We start from the raw sequence: 10,487 nt of genomic DNA, 5'->3' as shown, positions 1-10,487 counted from the left end.
CAAAGCTCCCCACTAAGAACAAAGCTTGGATTATGAAAGAGGGCGAGATTCTAAGCGATTTAGGCTTTTGAATCACCCAAAACCATCAAGGTTTCCTCCCTCCTCTCTCTCTTCTTCTTCTCTCCCTTTCTTCTCCTTCTCCTTCTTCTGTTTGCTGTCGACGGGCAATGGGGGGGAAATGGGATTTTCTTTGTTCTTTAGTCACTTAACATAGGTTAAGTGACTTTAAGCGGGTATTGGTTTGTCTATCTATTCAACTCCATTAATTACCAAACTTTATCCAAAAGTCTGGAATATTTTTCTAGGAATATTTATATTTATATTTTTATATTTTGGGCACTTTTGCCAGTACCCATTTATACCCCTTAATTTTCACTGAGTACACATTTTAAATCCAAAGTGACTCAGATTCATTTCATTAAGCCTTATACTTAATTTTACTCACTAAAACATGCTTAATTATTTAATTACATGTAATTTGTTAATTAATTAGGTTAGAGCTATTATACCGCCCCTGGCACTGAACTACTCTAAATTTCAAATTCTTATTATATTCTTTGTAATCTTATCATTAGCAAATCGGGCCTTTTTAATTTTATTGCTAAAAACAATTTTTCAATTTTTAGAAGAAAAAAAATTAAAACTAAAATTATTTGAATAGAGTTATTGTGTAAAAATTACTCTCAGAACGATAACTGATTTTTTAGTTTTTAAAACTAAAATTGAAGAATAATTTATAAATGTTCTCAAAAAATTTATTCATAAATTTTATTTTATTTTGTGAAAATCCGTTTTCAAAATTCATATTATAAAACAGTTTTAAAGAATAAAAAAGAAGTACGGAGATCACTAAGCATGAAAGATGTAAAACTTACATCTTATCAAATCTACAATTTAAACCTTAAAAAGCAAATATAAATTCTTAAGGAAAGTTTAAATGGGGCAATGACATTAGCACCAACAGTGGATCAATGTTATTCATCTCTAACCAGGTCAGTGACACTTGGGCTAGTATCAAAATTGCATCATGGCTTCACCCAGCATCCTCTTCAGTTTAATCTATCTCTGATATAATGGACCTAACTAACGACTGAATTGAAATATAACCATCCAAAGTCCAAACTATATAAAAAAATATACATATATGTAATCATCCAGAGTGAAATAAAATTGAGATCTTATTCTTGTTTTTATGCACAAGCTTTCTGGATTTCCTCGACCAGCGTTACAAATGCCACTCTCCACTGAGTGAGTTGTGCATCAGAGCTGAATAACTTATGCATTGCACTTAACCAGTTTCATTTCTTCAAACGAATGATAACTTCCTCCTATGTTATCTTGCTTCTTCCATTTTAAATCTACACTTCCTCTTATGTTATCTTGCTTCTTCCTTTTTAAATTTACACCAGAAAGTTTGGTCTTGCCTCCTATGTTATCTGCACTTGACTCATCAGGACTTGCCTTTTTCAAAAATCCATGTAGCACCAGTTTCATTTCTCAAACGAATGATAACTTCTTCCTATGTTATCTTGCTTCTTCCTTTTTAAATCTACACTTCCTCTTATGTTATATTGCTTCTTCCTTTTTAAATTTACACCAGAAAGTTTGGTCTTGACATCACCTAGAGAGTTACTTGTACCATGAGTTAACTTACACTCATCAATGGCAACAATGCCTGAGGATTCAGGGAGCACTTCTTTGTTATTCCAGTACTCTTTGCATTGATGACTGGGATCTTGAGCTTCAATGGCCTTAAAAAGTTTGTCACAATGGATTAAAATTAAATATCACAAGTTAGATTGTTAGAACATAATAATTCTACATTAGAAAAGATAAACACCACTGGTATTAGTTTTAGCTAAACAAGGGAGTGAATATCTCAAAGATTAATAAGTTTGCATTACCTGAATAATGAGTGGAGAAAGGAATCCAAACATTTTATGGCCGTTAATGTTTTGCAGAAGTTCCAAGTGAGGAAGTTCTTTTCCAACTAGACTCCTTCGCCTCTTGATTTCATCATTTAGAGTCTCACTAACTCTTTCCCAACACTTATCTGCTGACGTGTCTGTGAAAGCGTCACTTGGATATTCTTCCATGTAAACCTGAAATATATTTTACTGAATGAGAAAGAAATATACTTCAATCATGAAACATTTTTATACTGGGAGATTCATAGCACCAAGCTGCCTTTTGTGTAAAACGTGTCCATGCAAATAAATACAAACTCCGAATCATAAAATTAAAAACGAGTTTAGCAAGAAATCAGTATTTTCTAGTACCATTAATGAGTTTTATAGCTGTAAAAGAAATTATCACTTTCTTTCTAGGACAAAGATGACTATAAATTTCTGCTGTCAATTAAGCATACATGATCCTCAATTTGACTTAAGACCAGTTATGACCACAAGACTGCTAATGTTCGGAAATTTGAACTTTAATCTGATACCTACACTCTGCCTTTATGTGTTGAATGGCCAACTTCAATATTCTAATAAGAAAACGACAGCACAAAAATGAACTCCAAAGGCAATGGAGCTGGAAGATAATTGATTTCATGACTATTAAAACCAACAAAATTTTTGGCTATAAACCAGAAATAAGATATATCTAGATACAGAAGCTTGCCAATATGATTTTAAACTTAAAACAGAAACAAGGGGTCAGGAATGATGATACCTTGAAAATAGGCCCAAGAAATGTTCCATCGATGACTTCAGAAACATAGTTACAGGTGCTTCTTGGATCAAAAATGCTAAAGAACTTAACACGACTTTTGAATCCTTCGCAATTTTGACACAGTAAAAAGAAAATTTAAAATCCCACAAAAAACAATTGAAGGTATAATCTAAATCCAGAAAAGATCTTACTGCAGCATACCTTTTGGATATATTGCTTGTTTACTGCACCACAGCTTTCCATACGAAACAGAGCCCAAACGTACATACTCAACAGAAATACCAAAGTTTTGGTTTGTCAAAGATATACTTGTATTGGAGGAGGTTACAACTTTCCTTGTAAATTCATTGTTGAGTTTCTCTCCTGAACCTGAAAGCATTTGCCCAAACAATTGACAACCATCAAGTTTACAAGAATTTCGAACATCCCTTGAAGATGACGTAAAATCTTTCTCCAAGACAGTATTGGAGGCCGATTGGATACCACCAGCACCAAGTTCCATGTCGTCTCCTTCCTTTCTGGCCTCTGCACAGCAGACTTTATCCACACATTGAACACACTTATTATGATGGCCATCAACAATGCGTAGCAAACTACTTTCAGGTTCATCAGAAACAACATCAAGGTTCAAATCCAAAGAACCTCCCTGCTTGTTGTCCGCGGTCATCATTTTGTTGATCATATTGTCCTTAGGAAAATCTATAGGTGCAGGCGACTCCGAGGGGCCTAATTTTGACTTCTCATTAGTTCCTGCACAAGAAGTTGAGCTTTTTCCTTCATGACTCTTCGTTTTGCACATGGCGCTCTCCACATCTTGTCTACACATGCTATCATCTGCAGCATTAGCAGAAACCATTCTGGTGTTTCTATTTGCCCACACTTCAATAGCATGTGATTCTCCTTCCAATGCTTCGACCAATGTACTTAGCTCATCCATAGTAAAACGAAGTAGAACATATATTTTGTCCTTTTTACATGAGCAAAGCAAATTTGAGTGCTTAAGACAAAAATATCTGCCAGGAGAGCAACTGCAACCTACAGCAGAAAGATGCAAGTCATAGAAGCAAGAGAAGCATTCTTTTTCCTCAGACAAATCAAAGTCACTGTCCATCTTCAGCATCTTTAAATTAGTAGGAAGACAGTCAAGCCTTTCTTTTTCTATCTTTATCCTTGTCTGTCAAAAAAAGGGTAACAGAAAAAAATTTAAAAAAGAAAAAAGAAACAGATATCTGCATGGTAACTAAAGTAATAAATTCCATCCAAAATGTTATGGAGCTTTCAAATATGTGAAAGGGGTTAAGATCAAGGAGGAGAAAGCACGCAAGAATCATTACCTTAACTGCATTGGTAAGAACTCCATCTTTCCCACAAACACTTCTCCATTTTGAATATTTTAGATTTTCTTTTCCATGGAGAGTTAGCTCTACAAGGGCTAGTACAGCTTCCTGAGCTGACCCAAATAAAACCTTGTCATGGGACAATGTTGTCTTACGGCACTGCAAACTGTAAAGCTCAGCAGCATCCTGGCCATGCACAAACCAATCAACAGGAGCCACATTCACTGCCTCTGCACAGTTGAATCCGCAGTTGAAGCCACAGTGGTATGCCTTTGGAAAGGTAAGGACAAATTCCCCTGGATGCTGGACGGTGCGATACACAGGAACTCCCTCAGATTTAAGAATTGAAGGAGATAACAGAGTCACCTGCTCAAAGATTAAATCATAACCACTAGAATCCCAAACTATATGTACTGCGCATAAAATACTAAAATAACTGACACATGCATGAGGGCTGAATAGATGTGCTAGAGAGTTTCGGAGGTAAGATAGTGTGATTGCTATGGTAGAAATATAATTGTCAAAGTTCAGCACACTAGTGACACTACATAATGAGAGAAAGGTGACCAATACGTAAATGTACAATAAAAGAATTTAGAGAATATTAATACAAAACATGACCACGTCGAAATACGTTATTGTCTAAGTTAGTAGCTTACATAAGAGCACTACAGCAAAAATAATAGAGCTGAAAATTTATGTTCAGTACGGAACAAATCATTGAGATGATGCTTAGACACAATAGGATCTTGCTGGGTAGACTCTAAACTGAACTTTGACTCACCCAAGAACTATTGGGGCTTGAAGTGTGGATAGTGTATGAGTCAATCATACCTAATGCTAAAATTTAATTTGATTATGAAGAATGAAGGTGGTAAGATTTAAACTCTTTGATCACTAGATCATAGAGGCTCAAATACTATATCAAAATTATCTCCAAAAAGCTTATTTTGTCGAGTGGAGGCCCAAGATAGTTTTATATCTCCAACAGGGAGAATAACTGCGAAAAAATTCTGTCTTTTGATACCTAACACTGTAGCTTCCCTATATTTTTCTACATAGACTAATCAGAGTGCCACACCTTTAACTAAATAAACATGCAGTGACATTTTGAACATTCAAAACGTTATCATGATTTTAGTTTATTAACCTAAATAAGTGCATTAAGTGTTCCTAGCAAACTGCCAACAAAGAAATTGCATTAACTAGAATCTGTGTGTCCATGAAATATCTACAAGGAGGCAATAAAGTAAGCAACCAAAAAACTGAAATCAATAAGGAAAGTACAACTTCAAGTATCTTACCAATTCATTAAGCAGATTTGGTTGTTCTTCAAATAAATCAGGCAAGTGCTTTTTCATTGCATCTTCCAATGCTGAAGCATGGCTTCCAGGTACTCCATACCATACTTTTGGTTCACCCCAGTGCAGATAATTAAGCGAATAGAGGTTATGATCCTCAACATGCTGTTGAAGGAGCAGGAAATGAGAACAAGGTGTTACTCTTTTACTTGTTTTACATTCAAACAAATCAAAATAAGGCAGTGAACCTAAAACGTTGGGCGTGCTAAACATACTAGGGATTCTATAAACATCAGCCACAACTTATTGATTATTCAGTTGGAAGCTATTTATTTTTCACCGTTGAACCTTTAATTAAATTAAAATATTTATAAAATAAACATATGTTAAAATTTTCAACTCAACTTTCTTGAAAATAACTTTACGACTCTACAGACAGAGACAGAAAGAGATGGAAATAGAAAATCAATATGCCTTAAAGTTTGCATCATTCATAGATTTAAACTTACAAAAGTGTAATTCTCACCACTTACCCAGCAAAATGTTGAAAAGCACATTCCAACATACATCCATGGAACTACAACTCCGGAGATATCACTTCCTTCAAAATATAATGCAGAACCTGGCTGTCGCGCAAAGTTATTCAGATTCCAACCAGACATAGCATACCGATCTGAATCACTCTTAGTTAAGGATGATGGCTTAGGAAAACCACTTCCAAGTGCACCAGTGTCCACGTCAGCTCCATAATACACCTACAAAATCACAGAGCAACACATAAACTGCTTGCCTAATTATGTGATAGTAAAGACGAATAACATTATCAAAATAAACCATAATTAGTACCTCAACCTCATCGGTTGGTTCCTCAACTATTCGCCAGAATTCACCTTCAATTTCCTCCATAGAGGGCTCCCATCTCTTGTGATTATTTTTACTAACTTTTCCATCTTCATTGACAGCATTCAACCCAAAGTAGCAATCTTTAAAAACATTAGCATGCTGCTGAAAGTCTTTAAGTGTGAAGTCTGACCCTGATTGGAATCCAAACTTCTCACCAGGTTCAGAAGTAACATTAGCTTCAGAGCCTGAATTTGCAGTTTTCCTTAATGAACCCTTCCTTGAGTACTTTCTCCGTTTTGGTTTCCTTCCCCTACTTTTCTTTCTCATGGGTTCCCTGTTCTGAAGCAAGTCAATTTGCTGAATATGGGTGGGAAATTTAGCATTTTCCCATAAATCTTTCTCCTTGTGAGTACAAGGTAAAACCCAGGAAACTGGAGGGACAATCCTACATATGCCATGGGGTTCAGCTTCAGGACGTATCTTAGCAATGTAACCAAGTGTGTCTTCAAACTCCTGATAATAAGAGTAAAAATAAAAAAAAGAACCAATTCAAAACACAATATTATTACTACCAGCAAAAGCTATAATACTATGATAGTGATAATTAGAAGTACCTCAGGAGTAGGATAAAACACAGGTGCTTCATCAATTACATGCCGACATGCATTTCCTGGATCCCATCTGGCTGTTATCTGCAAAGTGACAACAATATATTTATATATATATATAATCAATGTAATTTTCAATCATTCTTTTCATCTGAATATCCAAATTGATATTTATACGATATATGTCTAAAAAAAAGTGAAATTAGTAACTGACTAACTTCATTGAGTATACTAAGACACATTCTCAACACAGTAGAACATACTGAATACCTTTCTTTTTTGTGGACTGCCAGAAGATTCAAGTGCATTTTCCTTTTTTGGTTTGTGCCTAGAAGGATTATCCTGCAAAATATCACGTGTGAGAATGCTGAATTTGTGGACTCAATAAAAATAGGCATGGAATAAACAACAAAGTCTAGCAAAGTATAACATTAATGTTATTACAGCCCCAATATATCAAAACGATTTGATATAAACACTGTAACAGCTTGATTTCAAAGAGATTGAAATGTAATTAATTAAAAGTATAAATGCACACAAAAAAAAATTCAACATTAAATTGCAATGTTATGAATAACAAGCTATAAAAAATTGAGATAGTCAAGCTTTCATGCTACATTAACTAGAAATCATATGCCAAATTCTGGAGTTTCTAGTAAAGACAGAATAGTGACTCGATCATGAACTTGGGGCCATCTAATCTTCCAAAACAAGTTATGCAACTTTAATGCCCTTTATTTTCTTATACTGGTCGGGCATCAGCAGTTTATACCATCAGACAGATATCAAATTTGATTGAAGCGGCAAGAAGGACCTCTTATTTGAATAAGTTTCCCTAAATAAATTTCCAAAGTCAAATATCAAAGAATGGAATAGTAGCAGTATTGGCTCATCATAGCTGCAAGCTTGGGGATGTCCCTCAGAATTAAAAGATTACAGGATGCAATCATGTAGGGAAAAAATTCTACATGGAATGTAAAACCAAAGAAGTTTTCATACTTAACACTTTGGAATCATTCTGGTTACTTGCTTCATAGTTTATTACAAAACAATTCAACCAGTTACTGAAGGATTCACTAAATTTAAGCAAATTGCATTTTTCTAGTTCAAAGTAAAAGGAAAAAAATGCTACCTTTTATTCTAAGTTTTAACAAGGTAGTATAGTACATTGGATTAATATTTTCAAATGCATGCAATGCTCTTGAAACCAAATAATGTAATTCTGTAGAAAAGGGGGGGTGACCAAAGGATTAGGCGATCCCAATGCCAGATGTAGGTTATTCCAAAAAGCTAAACGAAGGCAGCACTAGCCGCCACCATCTAGGCGAGAGTTTCCAATCTTTCCAAACGCCAAGAAAAAAAGAAACCATATGACATATAAAGGACATGCTACAGTGTAAATAAAAATAAAAATTAAGGGTTTACAATTCTTGGGTGAATTAACATCATCCTTCTGAAGAACACTCTCACAAGCGACAGCACAATCACAATCCCAGTGTCTTAAGCAGAATGAGAAAAGACACAACAAATAAAAAAGGAAAAGATACACAAAAATAGCAAGAATTTTCAAATTCCATAAACAAAGGATAAGATCTGCAATTGGTTGGGATCCATAAAAACAGAGGAGAGAAAATTCTAAACAGAGGAGCAGCACATACACATTGCTACGGTTAAAAAAAAAAAAAAAAAAAAAAAAAAAAAACCAACCTCATTGGCGTGAGATTCTGCAGCCAATTTGAAGTGTTCCATTTAATGCAGAATGATGGTTAAACCCAATTGAATTAGCTACTATGCCTGCACAAAAACAGAGACCATTGTAACTATACTCATTAGAGTACCAATTAACCCAAGGACACAATCCAAATAGTTTTTTTCACTTCTCAATTACCAAACTAACGGACCCCCAAAGAAACCTTAAAAACTGCTAAAGACAAACAACAAATGCAGAACACAAGCGTACTCAATTTAGCAAAGCTCTTGGAAAATAGTTTTGTTACTTACCACGTTCTCAAGAGACTCAATCAGTTGCATACAAAAGAATTAACCACGGAATTCCTATACAAATCAACACAGCAAAGAAAACCCAAGAGTAAATTCAATTGAATGGACATATACATATATATTGTATCCGTGTATGGACCAATCAATTTATCAAAGCCCAAAAATTTGTAAAATCGTACAAAATCTTGGATTCTAATGCCCAAAATCAAATATTTGATTAGGCATATAAAAATAGAAACAAGAGAATAAACTCGGCAAAAAAAATAAAAATAAAAATTATATAATATATGTTGACAGGTGGAATGGGAAACAAATTAAATTGATAATTATTTGAAATAATGAGATTGGATACGAGGTCCCAGGTAAAAATCCAACAGTAATACGTACACTACAAAAATTTTAATTCCATATAATAATGATTTGTTTCCTTAAATAAGAAAAATCATATCTTATTGTATCTTTGAGTAAATAAGGAGATAATTTTATCAGGACGTTGTGCTGAAAATTTGAATGGGAAATTTTTTAATTTAAATTATATTTTTTTGATATATAAAGAATCTCGCATCAGATATGAGTAATCATCGTTCATATTAAATAATTATATTTATTATTTTTAATATTAACCATTATTAATAGTAGATATAAAACAATTATAACTCACAAAATTAACATCACACACATTCATAACATTATTTGCAAAAAAATTAAAATACTACTATTTTAATAAATAATTATGAATACATAGCTGTTTCGAAACTATCTACGGATCTATTGCACTCTTTCACGCCCAAATTAGGTGTGACTATTCACGCCCAAATTAGGCCTGACTCCCAAGGCATTCACGCCTAATTTAGGCGTGAATCATCTGGTGTTGACACGTGGCAAAAAAAGTCAACTTACGAACTGTAAAACTTTGGAAAGTCATAATTTTTGACTCGGGTATCCGAATGAGGTAATTCTTTTTTTATTCCACATAACTTTTCGAGATCTACACAATGACATCTCATTTGATATATTTTATCTCTCACAAACACAATTTAAATTTACAATAATTGTATTACCAAAAAAAATTAAAAAATTATTATTAATAAGAAAAAAAATAAAGATTTAATTTGTGATTTAAACTCAAAAATTAATATGAAAAATCTGTATTAATACAGAAAATAATTAAATGAATATTCTAAACACTTGGTAGAATATTATATAAATTTGTATATATTTTAATAATTAAATAAATAACCTTGTACACTATTTTTTTCAAACACTTGGTAGAGGCAAAACAATTAAAATATTGCTTTTTTAATAAATAATTAAGAATAAGTTACCGTTTTGAACTTAATTACGAATATATTGCACTCATTCACGCCCAATAATGGTACTATAACATTAAATTCAAAATTCAAATAACCTCCAATAAGTTGATTGCATTTTGTTTTTAATAGGAGTTGATTGTGTTTTGTATTTAATAGGAGCTGATTGCGTTGTAATTTTATGAATTGGTTATAGATTATCACCAATTCAAATAATTTGCTGGAGGTTATTTGAATTTTCAATTTAATGTTATTGGAGTTGATTGTGTTTGGTATTTAATAGGAGCTGATTGCGTTTTGTATTTAATACTAAATTTGGTGTCATCTTATTTATAGATGAGTTAATCCACTTTGGTGCCATCTTTATAGTATCATTGTTGCAAATTTGAATTGTGTTTGTGAGAGATAAAA

General features: G+C 33.3%; 1 protein-coding gene across 1 annotated transcript; it reads right to left on the bottom strand.

The window, feature by feature from the left end:
- Positions 1-1,461: 1,461 nt before the first annotated feature.
- On the bottom strand, positions 1,462-7,634 carry LOC133287286 (lysine-specific demethylase JMJ14-like). Its single transcript, XM_061484857.1, has 11 exons — positions 7,538-7,634; positions 7,036-7,107; positions 6,772-6,849; positions 6,161-6,670; positions 5,848-6,069; positions 5,318-5,479; positions 4,011-4,379; positions 2,878-3,850; positions 2,677-2,780; positions 1,905-2,102; positions 1,462-1,751 (listed from the first exon to the last, which is right to left on the bottom strand). The coding sequence occupies exons 1-11, from the start codon at positions 7,538-7,540 to the stop codon at positions 1,491-1,493; spliced, it is 2,952 nt and encodes a 983-aa protein (XP_061340841.1). The 5' UTR covers positions 7,541-7,634; the 3' UTR covers positions 1,462-1,490.
- Between the last annotated feature and the right edge of the window lie 2,853 nt (positions 7,635-10,487).

The sequence above is a fragment of the Gastrolobium bilobum genome, unplaced genomic scaffold (genome assembly GCF_033153095.1).
Source record: "Gastrolobium bilobum isolate Gb01-03AN ecotype WA unplaced genomic scaffold, APGP_CSIRO_Gbil_v1 utg75148, whole genome shotgun sequence".
In the NCBI taxonomy this organism is placed as follows: Eukaryota; Viridiplantae; Streptophyta; class Magnoliopsida; order Fabales; family Fabaceae; genus Gastrolobium; species Gastrolobium bilobum.
Note: the sequence above shows the minus strand (reverse complement) of the source record. Positions and strands in the feature narration are given on the sequence as shown.

Excerpts from the sequence above, each read along its gene's own strand:
- LOC133287286 (XM_061484857.1), bottom strand. Across the intron at positions 4,380-5,317 it reads CAAATCTGCTTAATGAATTG|GTGACTCTGTTATCTCCTTC; the intron begins GTAAGATACTTG and ends ATCTTTGAGCAG. Across the intron at positions 2,103-2,676 it reads TTCTTGGGCCTATTTTCAAG|GTTTACATGGAAGAATATCC; the intron begins GTATCATCATTC and ends AATATATTTCAG.